Genomic DNA, 25,261 nt, shown 5'->3' with positions numbered 1-25,261 from the left:
CCCCTCTTTTCAAGAAGCTGTAAGCTGGGCTGTATCATCCTACGTACCCCCATTAGAACAAGGGCCTCTGCTTTAGCTTCTTCTGTTTGAGGAAGATGAAGATTCATTTCATCACCATCAAAATCCGCATTGTAGGGTGTACACACACACTCGTTAAATCTGAAGGTCCTGTGGGGCTTGACTCTGGCCTGTGGAACACAAAACAGAAAAAGGATTTAGTCGTTTATCCCAAAACTTCTTAGTTTCAAAACATTGAAAATGGTTTCCTGGAAAATTGGAAACTTCAGATTAAGGATATAACTTTCTAGTATGTTCTGTCAAGAGATATATGTCACCTGTAGACTCATTCAATAGCTTTATTAGCTCAAACCAATGTTTTAATACTATGAGGGGCAAACACCAACATAGGAGCCATGTGAAGGGGCTCCCACTGGCCAATGGTTTCACAGTTCGATATGAAAAAGATTAATGGCAGAAGCTGATTAAAACACTGACTACATAAAAACCCATTGAGTTTATACTGTCACTGAAAAAAAGGAAAGCCAACAATAAAAAAAACTAACGCGACCCAAAACCACCTGGTTGGAAATAACTGAGCCATAACTTTTTACTTCTCAAATTGACAATAAAGAAAAAAGAATTAGGCGTCTAGCTGCCTTTCCTTTATGTATTTCTAGGTAAGCAAATAGCTCTAGTTTTTCAGTACAATAATCCTGTGTATTAAATGTGAAAAGAATGAAAAATTAGAGAATCACCATTTTGCAGCCCCAGTGAAATGATGCAGGCAAGGATCATAAGTGGATGGAACCATTAGAAAAAAGGTTGATGAAGAACCTTTCGAGGAAGACATCAGGTGAATCCCTAACGTTTATAGCATAGCTAAGAGTGGGATATCCAGATAACATGTGCTTCCTGAAATAAGGCAAGAGGATGCAGCCAGTACCTCCTATTCTTGCAGAAAAGCTGAACCTGAATCTGATTATGCTTTGGGAGGTAATTTCCAGCTTACAGGGATAACAGGAAAAATGAAGAAACACTTAACAGCACACAAATACGAACCAACTGAGAACATGGGTATTCAAGACAAATGATCTGGTGTCTTCAACGACATTCAGATTAACAGAAGAATGGAGGACTGTTCTAAAACAATACAGACCTAAGATATGTATCAACTAAATATAAGGTGTAGACTTTGTTTGCATTCTGATTCAAGCAAACTAGATACAAAAAAATTTTTTTAAGGCACATGGGGAAATCTGATTATGGACTGGGCACTATACAATACCAAAGAATGACTTAAGTTTGTGAGATGTGATAATGGCACTATGGTTATTGTTTTACAGAAGTAAACTGAATACACATAGAAAAAAAATACATGGCATCTGGGTTCATCAAAAAAAGGAGGGCGGGGAGATAAAACAAGTGAGGCAAAAATCTAGAAAACTACTGAACAATGAGGATGAGAAAATGTGAGTTCATCATAATATTCTTTCTACTTTTGTGTATATTTGAAAATTTTCAAATAAAAAATTTCTATTTTAAAAAATGCTCCAACGCCAAGCAGAAGTTTCCAGAAAAGGCTTTTGCTCACCTCCTAGATCCCATGATCACAACCTCATAATCATAAACTGCTTCTTCGGTATTTCCACCATTAGGTAAAAAAAAAAAGACTGATGTAATGTGTTCGTAAACTATTGAAAAACTGAATCTAGAAAAACACTACTTAAAGGACCTGTTTAAACACTGTCTGCAAATGCTCATGAATTTAATCGCTTTGCAGATAGAATTTATGATTATTTAGTAAATAAAAGCTGCATCTCCATTTCCATTCTAAATCTCCAGAAAAAGGAACTGCTGCTGTTGCAAAACTAAATCACCCTCCAATATATGGTTTTAGGGTCTTAGTTGGAGGATTACTGAAAAGAAAAATCTTTTAAACATTAGTTAATATGCTAAGTTAAATCAAAAGTCAATTTTCTGTCATACCTATTTTACATAAGTTTGTGCACACATATCTGCGTATACATTTTTGTTTGCAAGTGAAATCATTCTAGTCACTTTCACACTAATTTTCAATTAGTTCCTGTTTTACTGTTGTGCATGAAGATTACATTATAAATATTAAAAATATTGAAGAAAAGCTTGAAATTTAAGTTTTACTCAAACTAAAAAGACAAGAGGAAAATCAAAAGTTATGAGTATCTGCAATTACTGGCAATTTTAATTTTAGAAGTCTGGAATTTAGCACTGCACACACAGCAAATATCCACCCGACAAAAAATAAAACCAGAATCTCATACTTACCAGATGCGCCATAATGCTCAATTTGTGCAGTGACGGCTGCCGATTGAATAACACCACATCCCCATCTATGAGGTGTCTCTCTACGATGTCCCCATACTTGAGTTCCTGAGCCATCTTTTCCCTATTTCCGTATTTCAAAAACCTTAACGTACAATAATAAATACCACGTGTGAGAAAAAAGTTCCCTCTCCAAGTTTCTCACTCTTCATGTCAGGATTCAATCTTCTAAAATGATCGTATTTCACTGAATCTAAGGTGTCTATAGAGGCCATCGATTAAACTATGACAAGTTATAAGACACAGCTTAATTTAAAAAATACTAAAATGTGAAAAAAAGTTGCCTTAGAACCACAGAAATATGGTAATAAATCAGCTTCTCTGACTGGGCCCTGCTGATGTTTTTACATCATGTTTACCCCAGTTAGTTTTGCTGTGAAAAGCCAGAGTTGGAAAAATGAGTGCCTGCTGGGTTACGAATACACTGAAGTGATCCCAGAGCACAGGTGACACAGAAAATGATCTGCTTTCATATCCCAATGTGTCTTGTCCAAATAGATCCAATAACACTAAATGCCAGAGAACAAATTAATACTTCTACAGTCAATTGTCAAACAGAGCAAATGATACACCTAGGCTCACTGCAATTTATACAGATATTTTCCACAAGCTAAAATGTCCCCAAAATTATACTTTGGACTGCATTCTGTGGCTAAGTATGGCAACAGTGAACTTGGTTATGAGAAGGTAGTAACATTCAACTAGACTGGGAAAGCATTACCTTTTCATCTGTGTGTGTCTCTGCTGAATGAAATTGGCTCCTGGGTGAACTTCAGGGCCATTTTGAACCAGTTTCCTCAAAAAACTAATGTTTGCTTTGTTTACCTGTAGGACCACAATAAAAAACAATGATACTGTTAGGTTTCTATAAGCTAGTACACTATACTGAACTGTGTCTCAATCCTGACTTTCCTGTGTGATTCTAGGAGGAGGAGAGGAAGAGCCCTAGGCACCTTGAGTGTAATGACAATGACTGACACGCAGGAGCCCAGAATATAGTCTGGATGTGGTCTGGGTTACATGGCCAAGTCCTTCGCTGGCCTTGATATCCATATTAGTTAAATAAGTGGGCTGGACTGATCCGTAGGGGCCTTCCGGCACATACTGGGATCCTAAACACAGGTGACAATGTCATCTATAATGATTCACCATGAGCTTATAAGGTTTAAAATCTGTGACATCAGCACAGTAGGCACTAGTCTCCATTGCTATGTCCTGCAACCTTTTGGACAACAGTCTCATGGAACACCAACTCAGAGAAGGAAACTGTGGATCATTAGTAATTCAAAGGCATTTTCACAAGTTTTACCAGAAGCATCTATGATCTGAACCAATTATGACTCTCAAGAGCCAAGCCAATCAATATTCTCCTGTAACAGGCCTGTACATATCAGTTAAAAACAGAAAGTATTATAATACCATTTTATATCCTCACAAGTGTGAACTGAGTGTAAAGATTTGTAATTTTGTGGTTATGCATCAATAGCCTCAAATTATTTAAAGGCTTTTGACTCAGTGATTCTAAGATTTTAAAAACAAAAATCGATTCCAACAAAATTAACTAGGTGTGCTGTTTATCATTTAGTTACTTTAAATCATGAGGTATGAACCAACACCAAAATATATCAAAGATAATATTACTTGGAAAAAAAGTTGCAGAACGGTATATTTAATGTATCTATGAGAATATACACCTAAAACCAGACACGGTTGTGACTGTATACGTTGTAAATATCATATATGGTAATACATGTATGAAACGAACTGGAAAGATTCACATACACACACACACTAAACTGAGGGTGGAGTGGGTTACTGGGTATTTTCCACTGTCTATTGTTTGGAATCTCAAAATATAATGTAAAAGCCAGGATTCAAGGCAAAAGAATTAAGCGGCCAAATGGTACTTACCTTCTCAGGAAAAGTCAGAATTTTGGCCACGTGAACTGGCACAGCTACCTCATCAATCCGGAGGTTAGGGTCAGGTGAGATGACTGTTCTGCCAGAAAAATCTACCCTCTTTCCTGAGAGATTGCCTCTAAATCGACCTAAATAAATAAAAATATATCATAGCACAAGGTGTGCTGTTTGGGGGTAACTTGAGTAGAAAGACAAAGGAAAATCTGTGATCTCCAACTAGAGAAGCTAGACATACATTAAAAACAAAACAAAACAAAATAAATAAATAAATAAACAAAACAAAAAAGCAAAATCAAAACCAAAGCAGTAGATTATCTCCTGAATTTTGCTGGCAACAGACCCTGTTTTCCCTTCAGGCGCTGGACAAAACCCCTGGTCCATTTCTTAGGTGCCATGTTGAGGGGAATGCCTGAGAGCTCGCTGTTGATGTAGAGGGCACACTGCAGCTGCAGGAAGTCCCAGTCTTCCATGATCATCTGGGTCTTAGCTCCTGATATCCGATGCTAAAAATGAGCAAAGAATGAACAGGAACAAGCCTGTCAATTTGACTTTCTTGATCACAACTGTTTCCATAGATATACTCTGAAACTTACAGCTCGGAAATGCTAATGAGAAGCACTGACCTTTTTAATGACATCATTTAGGAAAATAATTTCTGTCAATTTCATTGTTAGATCATCTTCATTGGTACCAGACTTCAAATCGCTCACGACAGAGGGTCTGATACACAAGGGAGGCACTAAAAGTCGTGTGAGAATCAAATCAGAGGGCTTTCCAGCTTCTGGGTTCATCAGAAGTAAAGGGACATCTTCAGCTGGAATTCGCTTAAATAAATTCAGAACGACTAAGGGATTCAAGTTTTCCTATGGAAAGGGTAGAAAAGAAACATATGTCAATTTTCCATAGCTTGGGCATATTTACCACTTAAAATAAGTGTAAATGATGGCAGAGATTTTTGTTAATATGCTATTCCTAAAAACGTGCATGACTTTTATTCCCATTCTTTAAGCCAATAATTCCGCTTCTCATAATTATTTCAAAGGGTATGACTTTAGGAATTAACACAAGATTCTGCTACAAGGATGTTCACTAAAACTGTTCTTAGTTGTGAAGTTGGAAACAGCCTGATAGGTTACGGTTTATATGAAATCATGGTATATATCCATACATGCAAAACTACAAAGCCATTAAAAAAAACCAAAAAACAAAAAACTAGAAACGTAGCTATTGCCATGAAAGGTGTTCACAAAATATTGGTAAATAAAATAAGCATGTGTATGATATGATTTCATTGTAGGGATGTACATCTATATAGAAAAGAGAAAATGGAAGAGTTTACCAAGGTTTAAACAGTACTGTTTTTAGGTGAGTAGGATTATCATTGCTTTGTTTCTATTTTTAAATTTAAATTTTGTGTAGTGACTTATATTGGCTTTGTGCTGACTTCATGTAATGGAAGTGCTATGCTGTAACAACTTACTCATAATATAAAAACTATGAAAATTATTGGAGACATTCAAAGAGCAAAAGTAAGAATGGTCAGCTTGTGTCTTATTGCTGCTTATTAAATTTTCTTGGGATCAAAGGTTGTGTAACTGAGAATATATGCTAAAAGCAGAATTTGCCATGTATAACTTAATGAGAAGGAGAACAAAGTTAAGAAAGAAATGTCTGGGGTAGGAAGAATCAACATCATTAAAATGGCCAAACTACCCAAAGCAATCTATAGATGCAATGCAATCCCTATCAAAATACCAATGGCATTTTTCAGAGAGCTAGAACAAATAATACTAAAATTTATATGGAACCATAAAAGACCCCAAATAACCACAGCACTCTTGAGAAAGAAGAACGAAGTTGGAGATATCATACTATCTGATGTCAAACTATATTACAAGGCTACAGTAATCAAAACAGCATGATACTGGCATAAAAATAGATACATTGATCAACGGAACAGCATAGAGAGCCTAGAAATAAATCCACACCTATATGCTCACTTAATGTATGACAGAGGAGATAAGAATATACAGTGGGGTAAAGACAGTCTCTTCAATAAATGGTGTTGGGAAAATTGGACAGATACATTCAGAAAAAAAAAACAGAAACTGGACCATTTTCTTATACTATATACAAGAATAGACTCAAAATAGATTAAAGACTTAAATATAAGACCTGAAACCATAAAACTTCTAGAAGAAAACATAGGCAAGAAACTCTCTGATATTACTAACAGGAATTACTTTTCGGCTATGTCTCCCCAAGCAAGGTAAGCAAAAGAAAAAATAAACAAATGGGACTACATCAAACTAAAAAGTTTTTGTATAGCAAAGGGAACCATCAACAAAACAAAAAGAAAACCAACTGATTGGGAGAAGATATTTGCTAATGAAACACCTGATAAGAGGTTAATATCCAAAATATATACTCAGACAACTCAACAAAACAAAAAATCCAATTAAAAAATGGATACTTCTCCAAAGAGGAAATACACATGGCCAATACACATATTAAAAGATGCTCAAGATCACTATTCATCAGAGAAATGTAAAGTAAAACCACAATGAGATATCACCTGACATCTGTCAGAATGGCTATCATCAATAAATCAAAAATAAGTGTTGGTCAGAATGTGGACAAATGGGAACCCTCATACATTGTTGGTGGGATTGAAAATTGGTACAACTGCTATGGAAAATAGTCTGGAGGTTTCTCAAAAAATTAAAAATGGATGTAATTTTTGACCCAGCAATTGCACTTCTGAGTATTTATCCAAAGAAAACCAAACAATAATTCGTAAAGCTCTATGCACCCCAATATTCATGGCAGTGCGATTTACAATAGCCAAGATATGGAAACAACCTAAATGCCCATCAACAGATGATTGGATAAAGAAGCTATGGTACATATGGTACAACAGAATATTACTCAGCCATAAGAAGAGATACCATTTGCTGCCATTTGCGACAACATGAATGGACCTTGAGATAATCATGCTAAGCGAAGCCAGACAGAAAAAGTTGAAAAGCACATGATTTCGCTTACATATGGAATATAAACCTAAAAGCAACAAATGAACAGGGCAAATAAACAGAGACTCATGGACATGGACAATAGACTAGTGGTTACCAGAGGGTAGCGGGGAAGGGGGAAGGAAATTTAAATCATTTCTTCAATTAAAAAAATAAAATTAAATTAAAAAAAAATGAAATCCTACCATTTGCAATGACATGGATGGACCTAGAGGTTATTATGCTGAGTGAAATGAGTCAGAAAGATAAATACCATATGATTTCACTTATAAGCAGAATCTAAGGAACAAAAAGAATAAACTAATCAAAAACTGATTCACGAATATAGAGGACAATTTGGTGACAGAGGGAATTGGGGATTGGGGGGCTGGGAGAATGGGGTGAAGAGTTAAAGAAGTACAAACCAGTAGTTGATAGACGGTTACAGGGATGGGGAGCACGGCATAGGGAATGCAGTTAGCATTAATGTAATGGCGAGGTGGAAAACAGAGGAGAGAAGGAGCAATTGGGGGATTGTTCTATAAACTATATAAACGTCTAACCAAATGTACTGTATACCTGAAACTAATAAAAAATTATTGGTAAAAAAGAGAAATGTCTGAACAGCTACTGCTGTCAGAACACCGTCACAAGACAAAGTTTCTGTAGTTGTCCTAGAGATGGCAGTGAATTTGAGGAGAAGGAAGGTTTTCTAGTCTGTGTCCTTGCCCAGAGAAGAATTCCCTTTTTCGGTTTCCCTGTCTCCCACCAATGGGCACCTCGACTATCTCCTGAAGCAGTCAGGGAGAAAATCTAAAACTGTTCATAGAATTCTAGGAAGGGGATGAAGGCCAGACATCATCTGCAGTACCAGTCAGTACTAGACGAGAACATCATGGAACTGAAGGCCTCCAAAAGGACAGGACTGGTAAGAGTCTAGAAACCATTTCTTAGCAAGAGCAGCTACTCCAAGAGCGATATAACAACTGCCTCCCAAGAGGCACCTGGAGGAGGCTGCTGACTTATTCTCTTACGAACTAGGAAACAAAAATTAGGGACCAATGGTGAGATAGTAGAAAAGAGATCAGTTTTGTATAGGGCTGAACACCCTAATGGCTAGCTCTGTAGCAATGGAAGGTGGGCTGCTTTGAGTGGTAGTAAGGGAATGTAGCTGGAAGGATGTCAGCCAGGGCAGCCTGTCACTCAGTCTCCCAGGGACAGGAAGGCATCTCTACCTGGTAGGAAGACAGGACTGATGTCCTCTATGGAGGGACTCTTGTGTGCAGGTCTGCCACCTCTGGATTTGTATTAAAATTGAGAGTAGATATACATTCGTCTTCTAGTGATAGAGTCCAGAAGTTCTGTCCAATTCCTAAATGGGTCTGTGACCCAGAAAAGGTCAAGAACCTCTGCTCTTGGATCTCTTCCAACTCAATCATACTATGCTACCCATAAAGGGTTCTACATTCCTGAAAAGTAAATGAACCAGGATGAGCTGATGATCTTGGAAGACCTGCCACTGCTTTAAGCACCATGACGGGCACCAAAGAGGACCTCAGAAAAATGGATATTATTATGGACCAAGCTTAAGTAGAAGAAACCAGCAAAAAGTACAAGACAGAGCACAAATGTTATATGAAGCACAGAAAACATACATATGGTTGAGGGAAAGGCTGAGATCTCAAAGGGGGTCCAGACTGGAGAGAATGCTGAAGGGACACTATGAGTCAGAACACAGCAAAAGTAGGAGGAAATCTCATCTATATTTATCATGATTCTTTTTATAGGAAAGTCAGTAGCAGTGATAATTACTACTGCAATTGGGCAATATGCTCTGAGCACTTGCTATGTGCCAGGTACTGTGCTAAGCATTGGATCTGGAATTCATCTCTTAATCCTCACAAAAAGCCGTAAAACAGACACTCCTGTAATCCCTGTTTTAGTTAAGCAAATTGAGTTTCAGGTTGGATCACATGTCTAAGGTCACAGAACAAGTGGTAGAGCAGGGCTCTAATCTCGGGTCTGTCTGACCCCAAAGCCAAAGCTCTTAACCACTACCCTAAACCACCTCTACGGTGTCAACCTAGGTAAAGTGGGGTGGGGAGTGGTGACAGTGGGGACATGCCTGAGAGCCCAGCTTGATGTGCTAGACAAGTGACTCTTAAATGGAAGGGGGTTACCTCCTGGGCCAGGTCATCTAGGAGACTTTCCCAAACAAGATGGCTCTCGGGGCCTAGAGGAGAATCACTGCTACTGTGAAGTGTCAGAGTAGTCCCTGTCAAGCAAGGACAGTGGTTGCAGGTTCCAGGCAGAGAGCCAGTAGGGCAAAGTGCTGGTGGGATGTCAAGGAGGCTGATTTGAGAGCAGCAGAATGAGTGCAAGGGAGACTGCAAGTAAGCTGCACCCAAGAAAGCCTGGGAACCCTCATGCTCACTGACCAAGACTGCTTGCCAGGCTTTTGATAGCTTTCTACATGGTCGCCAGCCTGGAGTGTGCCCCACTTTCACACTGTAGGACAAGGAACTATTATTTTCCTGATGCCCATGCACGAGCACTTGCTCACCTCTGGTTACTCCCTCATGTACAACTCCACAGTGTTGGTCATCAGTTCTTATCTATTCTTACTGTATACAAAGACTCTGGCCTCTGGCTCCACTATCATTACCCAGGTTCAGGGTCTGTTATCCCTATCCTTTTTCCACCTCCTAATCAAAGCATAATTTATAAATAGTAAATTGTACACATCTTAAAGAGTTTGATAAATTTTTATACGTATACACCATTTAGATCAAGATAGAGAGTATTTCCATCTCCCCAAAAAGTACCCTGATGCCTCTTTTCCAGTCAGTATCAAGCTCTCAGCCCAGGGGTAATGGCTATCCTGCTGTCTATTACAACAGATCAGTCCAGCCTGTTCTTGGACTTGATCTCAGTGAAATCATATGCTTTGTATCCTTTTGTATAAAGCTACTTTCTCTCAGCAGGATTCTGAGAGTCAGCCAGGTTGTGTGTGTCAGTTCATTTCTTTCATTGCATGGTAGTCTTCCATTGTGTGGATCTATGACCATCGTTTACTCTTCTGCTGACAAGTATCTGGGCTGTTTTCAATTTTGGTTTTATTAATAAATATGCAATGAACATTCTCATACAAATATTTTATGCACCTACTTCTCTTGAGTATATACCTAAGAGTAAAACTGTTAGATCACATAGTAAGTATAGGTTTAACTTTATAAAAAATTGCCAAACTGTTGTTCAGAGCGGTGTGATAGTTTATATTGTTACCATCAATATATGAGCACCAGTTGCTCCAAATCTTTGCCAGCATTTGGTTTTCAGTTTTTTTTACATTTTAATTTTTCTGCTGGACAGGGAGTGGGGGAGAGGGAGGATCAATTAGCATTTTCCTGTTGACTAATAACAATGAGCAATTTTTCACTTACTTATTGACCATTTGTGAAGTGCCAATTCAAGTCTAGCTTCCACTTTTAAAACTTGGGTTTTTTCTTTTTACTAAATTGTAAAAACTGCTTCCTACATTCTGAATATGACAGTCCTTTGTCAGATCTGACTCTTTTTTCTCCCCTGCACTCCATGGCCTGCCTCTTCACTTTTGTAATGGTGTCTTGCAGTGGGCAGTCAGGCTTTTCCAGAATTTCACCATTTATTATTCATCATGTCCCTTTCCTGCTCAAAACCTTCAACAGCTCCACACTGCCCAGAGCAGGCTGCCCTCTACAGTGTGGTCTCACTTGTTTGTCTTTTCTACAGCATAGGCCTGCACGTCAGTTGTGCTGGCTAGAATTCCTGTTCCATCACCTTAGGCAATCCTGTCTCTAGGGATGTTATGAGGACTAAACGTGAGGCAATCCATGTTAAGAACTTGAAACAGTGCATATGTGTAATAGCAGTCACCAAATGCAAGGTGCTTTTATTAGCACTCTTTGGTCTTTCAAACAGAGCCTAAGCTTCAGAATGAGCCTAGGCACTGTCACCTGAACTTGCCAAGCTTGCTGCCCTTGACTCTTCAAACTCTACCCATGTTTAAGGCCCAGATCAAATCACACCTTTCTTTGCAGGCTTCCCTAACCAAATCCAAAGTGACACCTTCCTCTTGATTTCCCACTGAACTGTCTTTGCCATTCGTGTGCCAGCACTCTGCCTTATGAGTTATCTTTTTACAGGTTAATGGCTACTGATATCTAAACTGTGGATCCTTGTGAGCAGACGGTCTTGCAGCTCCTGATGCTTCCCCATAGGTCTCATAGAGTTTGGTACTCAGTAGCCACTTAACTAATTTGTTAGTTTCATATATTATTGGTTTTAGACAGTACTATGAGAATTAAGTACAAATCAAATTCAGAATAAGGCAATACAAGCAACTTCATAAAATTCTATTGGTTAAGTTTGTGCCAATGAAAGTAATGGGAATTGCCTACAATTTCTTCTGTCTCATTATCCAAGGGAGAAATGGTCTTTCAGTTTATATTCTACACAGCTATAATTTTACAATCTTTTACAATAGAAATGTTAACACATTACCTGTACGATTAAAAATCTGTTACAAGGCCAGTCCATATTAAACTCAGTGCTAAATACTTGTCACATGAAATATTCCTGGAGATCTAACTTAAATGGACTTCTTATGGAAGGTGTGTATATCAGAAAGGGCAGGAACAGAGTGTGTGTGTTAGACCTGCGGGTGTGGGGGGCGGGGCAGGAGAGGGCAGGCATGCATATCAGACTCACCTGTGCCCTTCCCAGCAGGGGCTCCACTTCTTTGTTATGCTCAATGGCAGTCTCGAAAGACTGAAGGAAATTTGATACCATAGGATCCACCACTTTTTTGTTGGTTTTGTATTTCTCATGAATTATCTTCAGTAATCCACATTTCTTTACAGTACCTATAAGAGTTAATTTATTTGTCAAGGTTAAAAAAATTAGGTTCTTGGTAAAGCTGGCCTGAGATTGCAGTCTGGTTAATGAAATTACTGAAACCGCTACAGCAATGAGGGATAAGAGGTGAAATTCCTAACATTGCATCAGTTGCTAGGCTCTAATGCCTAAATTTGCAAGAAAAAAGTTGACTCTTGAAACATTCTGTAAAACTAATAAGCTAAGCAGAAAAGAGAGAATGAAAAGGGATAGCACTAAGCCTTTCATACATTCCACTCACCATTAAAAGCGCCACAGTGATGGCAGATGTTTTTCTTTCGGCACTTATCAGAAATTTTCTTCTTCAGTCCTCGTTTCTGGAGGTAGGTCAAGCCAGGCCTCTTTAGATAATCCAGAAACTGCTTCTTCTCCTCCTGGGACAGCATGATGTGGCAGCAGGTTTTGCAGATCATCTTTTAAACATTAAACAAAATAGATAATAGAATAAGAGAATGAAAAAAATCTTTTTTCTTTTTAAAATGCCACCTCTACCCCTTGTCCAGGAAACTCAGAACTGAGTTAATGTAGGGAGGAGGCAAGAGAACTAAAATGTTAAATCAAACTATACTCTGAGACTGCAATATGCTGATCAGCCTTGCAGCCAGATCACAAGGAAACCTGAAGAAAAAAAGGAAAGTTTCTGCTGGGATTGCTAACAATCCATTTCCCCACACTGTGACAGGAAAACAGGAAAAACAGAGTCTTTAAGTGGCAGCCTACACAAAATAAAATCATTCATTCCCTATGGCTAAAACCATAGGGAACCTACAGAATAAAGGCTGGGAACTGCCAGCTGGCCTTTCAAGCTACTTTTTCATGCTACATACTCTTATCCTTCCTCACTGTATATCCATTATCAAAGTAAAATGGGTAAACAAAGACTTTAAACTGTAACTCACAGGAACTAAAGACTGATATATAAACTGGATTTCCCCACTAGAAACTTTTATCTCCTTGTCTAGGCTTTTTGTCTTGCTTTTTCTTGTCTCTGCTTTTCCCCTTCTAATAAATCTTCCTTTTGACTCTAACTTTGGTGTGTATCTGAATTCTTTCTTATGCTCTGCAAAGAACCCTCTTCTCTCTCAGTGTGGGGCTTGAGTTGCCCCTTCACACAGGGGAATTTGCCCTGTCCTACATCAAAGTGACCACATGCACAGATCTACGTAAAGATATGCACAAAGAGGCAGCCCATGTTCACCAAATTCTAGCCACAGTCCAAGATGGATGGGAGAATTTTTATTAGCTTTTATTTTTTTCTTTGTGCTGTTACGTATTGCTCGAATTATTTTTTACAATGTACGTCTATTACCTACTCAAGAAAAACCAAGGAATAAAGAATCTTTAAGCAATTAATTTATTGCAAGATGAAGTATTATGTGTTTAGTATAAAATTTTTCCCTAGATGTATCCCCCATCACTTACAATTCCTAAGCTCATGCCAATGCCCCTGTTCGAAAACTCCCAAGTTCATGCCTGGGAAATGAACACAAAAATGTTTACCTGTAAAATGCCTATAACTGCTCTGAAGTATCCCACATGAAAACACGGCAGTTCCAAGTCAATGTATCCATAGTGGCCCAGACAGTCAGCCAAGTTTTTTCCACAGGTTTCACAAGGACGATCCTTCTCACTTGTACCCTTTGGGAAAAAGCACACCCAATAATCAATGGAGACCACTGGACAGGAAAATGAAAACAGTCCTCACAGGTGGACAGATGACTCAGAATCAGAATCACCTCGGAAGCTAAAGTGTATTCACATCCGACTGACCAAAAGTGGGAGTCCCGGAGATATGCAGGGGAATAGGGGAGATGGAAAGGAACACTTGCTTCTACCAATCTGATAAACCATTGATTTCATCGGCAAATCAAAACACATGGAGCTAGGAAGGGGCAAGGCCTTACCATCCTATGATCAAGCACCCCATACAGCAAGGGGGCATGGTTGTTGTCCTGGCTGTACAGGTTCTTACTCACAACCTGGATATGCGCCTGCTGACGCATCTCCTCGGGCGACTTCATTCCAAAACAGATGTGGCTTCTGGAATGGAAAGAAACAGGAGAACAATTACATCAAAACCACTTACCAAAAATGGCGATTACACGTCTCGCCATAATCAACTATGTCCTTCCAGCTCTCTAAGGCTTTGCTCCCTCGTTACTAAATCTATTCACACTTCTCCCATTTTTCCTTGGTAAGCATCCCTTCCTCCTGATGGAATCATTTCTATTCTCACTATCAAATAAAATAGTGCTCCCCAAGGTCACCAAGTCCACCTGCTTGCTACTAAATCCAATATAGTCTCATTTTACCTCTCTGTAGCATTGGCAGTGAACTCCCCCTGAAATGTTTATCCTAGAATACCTTCTTCTCATCACTTTGGTGACACTATACACTCTTTGAGTTTTCTTCCTCACTCTGGCTGTTCCTTCTTAAGTAGTCTTTGTGAACTCTTCTTCAATTGCCATCCCAAAAAATATTAGCATCTCTCCCTATGTAGGGTTATAATCCTCATCCTCTTTTCTTTTCATGCTACATATTCCTCCTGAGTGATTGTGTTACTCAAGTATATGTTGATATCTATCTAATCCCTATCTATAGGCTAGCAACTTCTACTCAGCTGGAGATTATATAGACATCTCTTCTGGACAACTACACTTGGATATCCCACAGGTACCTCAAACTCAACATATCTAAAACAGAACCCAATGCTTTCTCCTGCATCTGCTTCTTCATTGATTTTTCCCACCAGTTTGGGGGTTTACTATGTATATGCCAGGCACCATCCTGAGTGACCATTTGAAGTAGAGCATAACTAGGGCAAGGGTCCTAGGGCCAGCACAAGCTTGGCATTTTCAAGGAACCAAATAAAACCAGTATACTAGAGCACAGAAAGTTCACAGAACAAGATGAAATCAGCGAGGTGTGCAGGGGCCAGGTCACAAAGGGCTTGAGAACTTTGGTAGGAAATTTAAATGCTGTGCAATGTAAAGCTGCTAAAAGATTTTAAGCTGAAGTGTGAAGGATCTATCCTGCATCTTAACAGAGTTACTTGGGTTACTTTGTGAGAACAGATTACACCTGAATACAGGCAGGGGCTTGGAGTGAGTGTGAGAGTCCAAGGTGGATATGAGGAGACCACCTGGGAGAATTCATCCAGGTAAGACACACGTTACCCATTCCAGTGAATGGCATCCATTCACACAGCTGCTCAAACAAGAAATTCTGTGTGTCAAACTCAATTCTCCCTTACCTAATCCCTACCAATTTTATACCCTAAACACCTGATACCCACTTCTCTCTAATGACTCTACCACTCTAGCGCATGACATTATTATCCCCTGCCTGGATCCCTGCAGTGGCCTCCAAGAGTACTCTCTTATTCTGTTCCTCTGAGAATCAAGAGATCTTTCAGAAGAAGTGTTATCAAGACACTCACTTGCTTAATTAAAATCCTTCATCACTGCCTGCAAGATGACTCTGGAACACATAATCAAGAGATCTTTCAGAAGAAGTGTTATCAAGACTTAATTAAAATCCTTCATCATTGCCTGCAAGATGACTCTGGAACACAAGTTCAAATCTCCTGTTTCCTTCTTATCACCTACCCTATCTCCCTCTAACATGCTCCTTGAGGAAGGCTGTTTGGTCTGCTTTCTTCTGCCTGAACCCCTTTCCCATTCAGTGCTCTCAGAAACCCCTATGCCTATTCTTGTCCTTGCACTTGTCATACCCAACAGCTGACCTACCTTCTCCAAACAGACTAGGCAGTAAGATCTTATTCTTCTGTTGTACTTTTAAGGTTACTGGGCCTAGCACACAGTACCTTCTTCAGAAATGTCTCCTGCAAGAACGAGTCAATTCATTTTTCTACTGGGAGATCTGAGGAGAGGCCATGGCCTAATAAATAAGCTCTGAAAGAGAAGGCCCAGAATAGCAGCCTCACTTCTAAGACTGCTATCCACCATGTGCCAGTGAACCAGCTATCTAGTTGGCCACTCTATCCTTTTGGTCAGCAATATTGCCTCCCTGTCATGTGCTTTGTAGCATAACCATAATTAGAAAGTCCCTGCCCCCCAGACTGCTCCCCACGCTGCAGTGGCAAAAGATTCGCGGCAAGAAAAGGATAATCGTTTGACCCTGAGAGAACTCGAGCTTCGGCCCAGGGTGTACGCATCGCCAAGGCTCACGCCACATCCCGCCTTCTCCGTCCAAGCCCAGGGAACACCATGGCCTTCAGTCCCCTAGGTGCTGAAATGCCCTCTGCCTGATTAATATTCTTTGACCTACCCTGATAATTCTGACCTTTGCACATACCCTTCACTTATCCCTGGCCTGCCCCTTTTAATTGACCCTCGTCTCTGACCCTTCGAGAACTAGGACCCCTGACCTCGGACCCCTCTGCCCTTAATTTCTCCGCCCTTTGGCCATTCTTGTTCATCTTACATTTTTTTGGCCACATCCGTCTCCCGGAACTGCTCCTTCACCATGGTGACAGCTGCCGCAGTACCCTCCTCAAGACTCGGGGGACTGGGGTAGAGAAACAATCCTTCCCGCACCTCCAAGTGTAACTTCTGGAGTGGTTACTAACACATCGGCGGGATCCTTTCGGCCACCGTAAAGCGCCTCACGTGGTCGCTTCCTCTTCCGCTACTCGCCGGCGCGTCTGTAAAGAGAGGCTTCCAGCGCTCAGCTTTTTGCGTTCTCCCTACACCGCCTTCCAGCGGCACCCCCTTCAAACTGCAACGAGTCCTGCGCGTATTTTCAAAATCTCCTTTCTGTTCCGTATCTCCAGGTCATGTCACCTGTAGAGCAACTACAAAACATTGCCTAGGAGTTTTAGACAACCAGAGAGCCAAAAATTGCATAAAGCGGAAAATCGTTCTTATCAACATTTATACCATCTTAATTAAGAGCCTCCAATTGTGTTAAGAAAAGGTGGAGGCTAAAATGAACCCGCCCAAGGAACAGAAGGCACCATCTGGACAACCAACAAAAGAAATAAACAGGGCAGAAAACACTACATGCTCTTCCAGTTCACAAAGTATTTTGAAAAAAAAAAATTAAATTCATATTTTGATTACAAAAACAGAAGCTGAAATGTCAGTTTAGAGTGAAAAGTGAGCTGTAGTGGTGAACTAGGGGAACAGAATGAGGGGAGAATAGGAAGAGATCATTCACGTGTTGAAATAAATTGCTCACCTACTGTCTGCGACAATCTACGGGAGGTGATCCTAGTGTGACATCTTAGTGTTTGAGACTAGCAAGGAAATCACACCACCATAGGACTCAGTGCTACAGAAACCCGAAATTTCTTTACTGTTTGTGAGAAATTCTAAACAGAACCCAACAGAGTGTTTCAAGGTCTTTGCATTTTAAGAAGGAATGCAATCTCATTTTTAGACTCCATGGATCCCCACTAGTAAAACCATAACGTCACAAAAAGCAAAGCGAATCGGATTTTCCTGACCTATTTCAGCAGTTAACCACTTAATATATTTTGAAGTAATGTTGACAATACTATACTAACAAGATTTGATGAGTGACTACAGGTTAAACGGTTAAAGGCTCTGGACTCACAGTGCCTCCATGGAAGTCTAGGTACCACCACTGAAAAGTTGTGACCTTGGTAAAGTTATTTAATCTCATTGTGTCATATTTCCCCATCTATAAAAGGGGTAAGTAATAGGTACCCTATTGGTGGGAATGTTAAATAGCATAATGAAGGTAAATGTAATTAGAATGTAACAGGCACATAGCAATCATTCAATGAATATTCACTTATTCTGAAGAATATATGAAAGCTGCCCTCAAAGCCTGCACCATGGTCCACACTAACTTTTGCGAAGTTCTTTCCTAACGACTTTCTTAGAACAAGCACTCTTATTATGTTTTTTATCTTTACATATATGTTTCACCTTGAACAACCTAATTTCTGGATAAAGCAAGTGCTTATAAAAAGCTCATATACTTTTTTTTTTGGTAAGGATTAAGAATTAAAGATAAATTAAAAAGTTTTTTATTTTTAATCAGAAAATCAACAAAGAATATCAGAAAAATCATACTTAGCAATAAATCAAAATGGTCAGTTTTGTGTACTTGAAATAAAGGTTTCGAGTCAGGGTTTCTGCAGCTTCTTTAGCTGTAAAATGAGGAGACCGATCAATAGGGCCTTCTAAGGAACCTTCCAGCTTTACGGACCTCTAACTCGGAAGGAGATAATTTAAACCATAATTCGGTTTATCGGAATTTTAAGTATGCACAAGTCAGATACGTAATAAATTGAACTGAAATTGAACACGTGCTTGCGTAAATCTAGTCGGCCCGAGCTGTTCCGCCTCCGGATTGGCCAGCCCGGGTGTAGCCAAAGATCGATGAGGCGGGGCCTTAGGCACTTTCAATCCGGCATTTGCGTGGTCGACCTCGCAGTGCGGCCACGCCCCCACGCCGGCACCGCCCGGGGTCCTTCCGTACGCATTGATATGATTGGCCGGCGAAGAGTGGCTCTCTTTTCCTCCTTGGCTGCTTGAAGGCCTTCTGCCATCATGGTGAGTTTCCACGGACCGGTGCAGTCATCTGCTGCATATCCGAGCCATCCTTCGTCCTCCGGTCTTGCCGTCTGTGGTATAGATGCACGAAACCTGGTTGCTCATCTCTGGCCGTGTCTGACAGAGGCCGGTTTCCGAGGCTCCCGGAGCCGCTGGCTGGGCGTCCAGACTGCGCTGCTGATCCGGACACGCCGGGTTTCAGAGTCGAAGGCCTGGGGACAGAGGGAGCGGTTGCTGTGTTTGTTGGCTTCGTGAAGCCTAGTGGTTGGGGTGGAGTGGGGTGAAACATATCGCAGTTGCAGTCGCAACTTGGGATAGGTGGTTTGCAGGTGATGGCAGCCCAAGAGGTGAAGAGGGTGCCAGCAGCGCCCGGGCGAGTTGCAGTAAATGAAACCATTCTCACGTGTAAGCTAGAATGTTGTCAGCTGACTGAATCTTCTTGTTTGACAGTGGGGAAACTGAGGCCCTGAAAGAGACTTGCCTTGTAATTAGTTGGCTCCGTCATTCGAAAGGTTCACTAGCTTTTAATTTTCCTCCATTTGCGAGCCGTTTTTTTTTTTTAATCCTTTTTCTTAAAAGAATTTAGTACTGTTGAAGTAGACTTAGTGTGGTTTTTCAAACAAATTGAAATCTAGCAACCATTCGTTGCCATGCCATGAAAGCCTCCCCTTCTCCATCTTTTTGATGAAATTTTTCTTTTTTCGTCAGTGTAAACATGGTAAATTGCTCACATTACTTAGTAATGTGTGAGAGAGAGTTATTGGGCCATTCAGAAGGAATACTGTTTTATGGGCTATAGAGTTGGACATTCAAGAAGGGTAGTTCACATGCAGTTAGTGCAACGTTTGTGTCAAATTTGTGCAGGGTGCTGTAAACACAGTGCAGTGACATGTGAGTCGCAATTTTGCTCCAGAGAAGTGGTTCTTATGGGGGGTGATTTTTGCCTCAAAGGGGACAGTTGGTAAAGCCTAATGACATTTTTGGTTAAAACTGGGTCGTGGGGGTACTACCAGCAGCTAGTGGTTAGAAGCCAAGGTTTCTACTAAACGACCTACTTAAAATGCTTAGGACAGTTCCCATAACACAGTTTTCTGGACCAAGAGGTAAGCAGTGCTGAGAGGTTGAGAAACAATGGTCCAGAGTTTTTCCTATAACAGTGAAGTAAGCTTTACACAAAGCTGTTAAGTGCATTTTCTTGGGACTGAGTTTGTGTGAGATGTGTCTTGTGGGTGAGGAGGAGATGGGACTTTGTGCCTTTTTTCTTTTTATTGAAGCTTTCTTGCTACTAGTCCATGTGATTCTTGAACATTTGAAATGTGGCTCTTCCTGGAGCTTAAGAATTGGCATTTCAAATGTTATTTAATTATTCACATGGTTAGTGGCTACTAATTTGGGCAGTGCAGTTCTAGCTCTTGGAAAATCACAGCAAGGCGAAGAAAAAGTTGAGTAGTTTTATTAACTTGTGTGTTATATTTTCAGAATGACACAGTAACTATCCGGACCAGGAAGTTCATGACCAATAGGCTACTTCAACGGAAACAAATGGTAAGACAGGATTACATCCAGGTTTGATTAGTTGTTCTTTGCTTTTAAAGATGTTTCATTTTAATAAATACTAAACTTGATACTTCTTTTTAGGTCATCGATGTTCTTCATCCTGGAAAGGCAACAGTACCTAAGACAGAAATTCGGGAAAAACTAGCCAAAATGTACAAGACCACACCAGATGTCATTTTTGTATTTGGATTCCGAACCCATTTTGGTGGTGGCAAGACAACCGGCTTTGGCATGATTTATGATTCCTTGGACTATGCAAAGAAAAATGAACCCAAACATAGACTTGCAAGAGTAGGTATCCTCATTTTCATCAGTTGCTAAAGCGTTTTCAATAACATTGTATTGTAGGTACAGTGGAATGCGCTAGAGCAAGCAGTCTGGGGAGGGACAGCATATAGACCTAAAGAACTCTTAAAGAGAAAAGGTTCTTTGATAAAGGCTCAGGTAGAGTATAGGAGTTCAGAGGTGGGGTCTGTAGCATTTGAGGAGGTGGCATCTGAGCTGGGTTTAGAAGGGCAGATAAAGTAGTGTGTGTGGAGATAGGAGCTGGAAGTAGGGATGAGTTTAGAATCGTAGGTTGGCACCAAATAAAGTGAGATTCTTATTACTAAAGGTTTGAGTTTGGACTTAACTCTCAAAGGTAGCCAGCAACCATGAAAGTTTTTTGATACTTCCTGAGTTCCAGGCACTAGAATGAACTACAGCAGTGGACTCGACAAGTTTGCTAGCTTACAATCTAGGTAGTAAACTAGCAAATGGATTGTAACTTTAAAGTATTTATGTTTGTTTCCTTTTAACCCCTTCTTTCTGCTATTAGGTAAATCTTTTTATAAAAGAGCTGTGACTGAAATCTTGATGTGGTAGATGCTGCACTCTTTAAATTGAGTAGTCTGGGAGGCCTTGCTGAGGAAGAGACATTGTAGCTGAGATCCTTGTAAAGATTTGGAAGCAGTCCTCTAGGCAACAGGAATATTAGCAAGTGCAAAAGTAGACAGTGAAAATGAGTAGATTATAACAGTCTCCAATGGGGTTGGGGGAAAGAGCTCTTGGTAAAGGCTTTTCTGTCAGCTGGGAGTGATTGAGATGAAATGGAAGAGACCCTGAAGGGAAGCCAAAATGGGGATCAAGGCTGGACAGTAGTAGTTCTCTAATCTTACCATTCACCTGTGCTGTTGTTCTATACATAGTTTTTTAATTTAATGATCCTTTCTGCGTTATTAGTTTCTTAATTTAATGATCCTTTCTGTATTAAGCAAGTATTATTAAGTGTACTTAAAAAGTTTTGATTTGAGAAGCTGCATTTCTTGAGCTCCAGCCTGGTTCATTTCCTTGCCAGATTAGTGGGTGATGATAAGTTGATGTTTGCAAGTCACCTCTCTATATATTTCTTTCTCCTTTAGCATGGCCTTTATGAGAAGAAAAAGACCTCAAGAAAACAGCGAAAGGAACGCAAGAACAGGATGAAGAAAGTTAGAGGGACTGCAAAGGCCAATGTTGGTGCTGGCAAAAAGGTATAGTTTATCAAGGAAAATACAGAAATGTAAACTGCAGGTCTTTAGTTTTTAGAAAGTAGGAGTTTTATTTTTTTTAATAACCTTTCTTAATGTTTCTTTTTTCCCCACTTCTTCTGGATTACAGAAGGTAACGTGTTTTGAGAAACCACGTAATATAGTATCTTAACATCTCAGTAGAGTAGCTTCTCCCACAGTAGCTTTGCCACAGCTCACAGATTAGCACAACACGGGCCACATCGGTTCAGTGATCCTGGTGGGGGTGCCTTGCAAGCTCTATCAGGAATAGTTTTCATTTTACTGCTAATTGGCATGGAGTTAAAGGGGGAGCAGATCTAGTTCCCTGAGACATAACTTACTTTAAAGTGGACAACTGGTTTAAGAAGCAGTAGAATCAGTGTGGCCCATGTTTTCTTGGCATGCTGGAGAGGCAGCTGATATGAAATCTAGATTGCTTTCCTCTCCAGTTAGCCAAGATTTAAATGATTTTAATGATAAGCAGCTTTTTACCAGCTTTGGCTATCTAATTGCAAATAATTGAATGGAATTAAGGTGTTGGTTTGTTAAATTAACAAATAATCAAGTGTTCTATGAATTTTTTTTTTTGCCTTTTCCCTCTACTTTCTTGGATTTCTTGTTCATCAGAAATGAAGTATCTAGCAGGTACTGAGATTGTGAGCACGATGTGGGGATGCATCACCTTCACTGAGTTTGCTTTGATGCTTTGCATGTTGGCATTTGAACGACAATTCTATAGTATGGTCTAGTATAACACCACTGCTATGTATTAAAGTAGTATATTATGAACAAAGGAGAGAAACTTTTAATCACACTTTGGAAGCTCAAAAATGCATGTTACATTATGAAGTGACCCAGTGGAGAAAGGTGGATACCCTCCCTACTAAGTAGGCACCTTTTAACAACACTTGCGAAATGCCGTGTCCCAGAGTTATATACCCAGCAAATGGCTTTAGTTAATAAGGGTCCTGGGAAGGGCCTCTCATCCAGTTACAAGCAGTCTTTCCCTTGAGGACCTTGGAGACTGGTTGATTCTCTGGCAGCTCTGATAATAAACTGATCCAGGAAATCTGACAAAGCCTCTGTCCTGGGATCATCTACTCTAAGCCACCTTTTACTATCTCCTTTACTATTCTATTGTTTTTTTATTGATCTCCAACTTCACCTGATAGTTTTTAATTGAAAAATTTCCAGTATAATTGTACATTCGCATTAAAGCCTTTGATAAATATGTTTTTTTTTTATTTGGCCAGAATGGTCCACTACCCATTTTAAATACATTTTTGCATATTTAAGCAGCCTAAACCAGTAACGTGTAAGTAAAGGGGGTTGGATCTGGGCTAGGGTAGTAGGGTTTTGAAATAGTAGTGGTCACTGCCCCTGTGTGCTTCCTTTATCTATGACTCTGCCAGGCCAGTCAGTAAACCTGGTTGGCCTGCCCAGAATTCTAATCACACTGACTTCCCAGTGCCATGGGGTTATAATGATGACAAACCACCCGAAGAAATACTTGCTGCTTAGAGCCACTCCCTGTTTGTGAGGCTTATACCTGTTGACAGAAGTCCTAGAGGTTACAAAAAAAATCAATGTTTGTCTTATTTAGATCTGAAAGATATTTAACATTTTCTTTATTTAGCTCTTGGGCTTCATGTATTAATACTAGGAGGTGACAAGTGCAGAGGGGCTACCTGTGGGGGACCTGAGCCATCACTTCCTATTTCAAGTAGCACTGATGCATTTCATTAGCACTGCTCTGAAAACCTGTCTGGAAAATGAATGCGTAAAGGAGCACACGTATTTTTTTTTATCTCAAAAGGAGTTAAGCATATTAGTGTTACTTTTATTTCAGGTTTTGCTAAGATATTTGATCTACCTTTTGGGTGCAATAAGTTATTTTAAATTGAGAATAAATAGTTTTATATTTGAAGAACTGTTGAAGCATTTTTACTTTAGCTAAATTCTGCCTCTTTTTAAATACCAGTTTACACTACTTTTATTGGCTGTGAATGGTGGCTTTTAACGTATTGAACTGAGACAGGTTTTAAAAGACTTGCTCCATCATTTAGAGCTCTCCCTTTGTGGTTAACTTATTTTAGCCTGGACTGATTAACAGGTCTGTCAGTGGTGCTAGTGTGCCCAGCATAGTGATGCTGGGCAGAGCAGAGGGGCCAAGACTCAGGTATGCCTATTTCATCATCTATAGGCAGTGGCTACCTGAGTTGGCACTACCATAATCTCTTTATTGTGAAGCATAATCTCTTTATTGTGAAGCTGTTACATCGCTTTATTTGTATAAGAACCATGGTAATCAGGCAAGGTAGTCTTAAAATTGGGAGAAATAAAAAATCAGTGTGTTGAAGTATTCTATATACAATTGCAAAGAACAAAAGGATCAATATGAAGGTATTTGATTGCATGCACTTATATGCACTTTATTTTGGAGTTTGAAAAGGGACTATTAATGAATATTGTTTCTTTTCCCTCTTCCCTCCTTTCTCCCTTCCCTGCCACTGATTCAGTGAGCTGGAGATTGGACAACAGGTATAATTCAAGCTTTTCATTTAGATCACTAGACTTCTTGGTTTACTGATGCAGTAATTTAAATGTAGAGCATGTGAAATAGATTTAGAAGTAGATTTACAAATGTTCTCAAGAGTTTTAGCATCTTAAATGCTATTTGTGACATGGTTTTGTTTTTAAAATTTAGTAATATTTAATTTTTCATTCCTAACTTGATGTTTGTTTTATTAATTGATGCTTACATTGTTGTGATCGTTTAAACTTGACATGATTCCTGGTTACTAATATTTGTTTTGCATGAGTGTCATTAATTTTGGAGTTTGTTGAAGACTTTGAACTTTAATTTTTAAAGTTCAGTTCAGCAGTTGCTAATTTTTTTTTTTTTTGATTCACAGAAGGAGTAAAGATTCGTCAGTGACTCTGGTGATCAGATTCTTCATGAGAGGATTAATAAACTAATAACTTTTATGTGTCTGGTTGTTTGAGAGTGTAATTAGTCTGCTGTTTAGCAGATTTAGATTGCCGCCCAAGGTCATGTGTTCCATTAAGCATTCACTGCAAACTTGGTATGATAGGGTGATGTTGGTCCTTTTTAATAGCACAAAGATGTCAGGTATAGAGTATGGGCAACATGGGAGCACATAGGACCAGTCTGGATGCTCGTGTTAATATTTGCCATTACTGTAGTTTCAGTCTCTGAAAGAGACACTTAAAATCGGAATTCTTTTTAGGTCTTCATAGAGCCCCACTACTTGTTACTGAAAAGATTATTTGCTGGTCTCAATAGAAATTAAAATTAGGTCACATTTTCATTTATCCTCAATAGGATGTCAAAATTATTTGCATTGCAGGTTTATGTTTGGGAAAAGTGAGTGCTTTA

General features: G+C 39.6%; 2 protein-coding genes across 7 annotated transcripts in view; one reads left to right on the top strand and one right to left on the bottom strand.

Annotated features, from left to right (window-relative positions):
* Window positions 1-16,871, bottom strand: part of POLR3A (RNA polymerase III subunit A) — a 45,536-nt gene extending 28,665 nt beyond the window's left edge. The window contains exons 1-11 of the mRNA XM_025049317.1: window positions 16,674-16,871; window positions 14,132-14,267; window positions 13,728-13,865; window positions 12,469-12,640; window positions 12,042-12,196; window positions 4,905-5,144; window positions 4,622-4,784; window positions 4,273-4,409; window positions 3,083-3,186; window positions 2,305-2,446; window positions 48-188 (exon numbers count right to left, since the gene is read on the bottom strand). Coding sequence (XP_024905085.1) covers window positions 48-188; window positions 2,305-2,446; window positions 3,083-3,186; window positions 4,273-4,409; window positions 4,622-4,784; window positions 4,905-5,144; window positions 12,042-12,196; window positions 12,469-12,640; window positions 13,728-13,865; window positions 14,132-14,267; window positions 16,674-16,717 — 1,572 coding nt within the window. The 5' untranslated portion in view covers window positions 16,718-16,871. The remainder of the gene's footprint in view (window positions 1-47; window positions 189-2,304; window positions 2,447-3,082; window positions 3,187-4,272; window positions 4,410-4,621; window positions 4,785-4,904; window positions 5,145-12,041; window positions 12,197-12,468; window positions 12,641-13,727; window positions 13,866-14,131; window positions 14,268-16,673) is intronic.
* Window positions 16,872-18,637: 1,766 nt separating this feature from the next.
* RPS24 (ribosomal protein S24) lies at window positions 18,638-24,853 on the top strand. Of its 6 annotated transcripts, XM_025049407.1 has the most exons (8): window positions 19,148-19,180; window positions 20,255-20,320; window positions 20,414-20,623; window positions 21,733-21,843; window positions 21,971-21,973; window positions 22,489-22,506; window positions 24,381-24,402; window positions 24,777-24,853. In XM_025049407.1, exons 1-6 carry the CDS (start codon window positions 19,163-19,165, stop codon window positions 22,492-22,494), a joined length of 414 nt encoding a protein of 137 aa, XP_024905175.1. In that variant the 5' UTR covers window positions 19,148-19,162; the 3' UTR covers window positions 22,495-22,506; window positions 24,381-24,402; window positions 24,777-24,853. The 6 variants fall into 6 exon arrangements, with proteins under 6 accessions (XP_006915545.1, XP_024905175.1, XP_024905176.1 ...); XM_025049408.1 differs by lacking the exon at window positions 21,971-21,973; XM_015592301.2 differs by lacking the exon at window positions 22,489-22,506.
* Window positions 24,854-25,261: the final 408 nt, after the last annotated feature.

This window comes from Pteropus alecto, unplaced genomic scaffold, assembly GCF_000325575.1.
Source record: "Pteropus alecto unplaced genomic scaffold, ASM32557v1 scaffold155, whole genome shotgun sequence".
Lineage (NCBI taxonomy): Eukaryota > Metazoa > Chordata > Mammalia > Chiroptera > Pteropodidae > Pteropus > Pteropus alecto.
The sequence above is the reverse complement of the archived record's forward strand: the minus strand, read 5'-3'. Positions and strand labels throughout refer to the sequence as shown.

Bases quoted from the DNA above. Each gene is read 5' to 3' on its own strand.
- RPS24 (XM_015592299.1), top strand. The intron at 20,321-20,413 runs GTAAGACAGGAT...ACTTCTTTTTAG, and splicing joins TACTTCAACGGAAACAAATG to GTCATCGATGTTCTTCATCC. The intron at 20,624-21,732 runs GTAGGTATCCTC...TTTCTCCTTTAG, and splicing joins CCAAACATAGACTTGCAAGA to CATGGCCTTTATGAGAAGAA.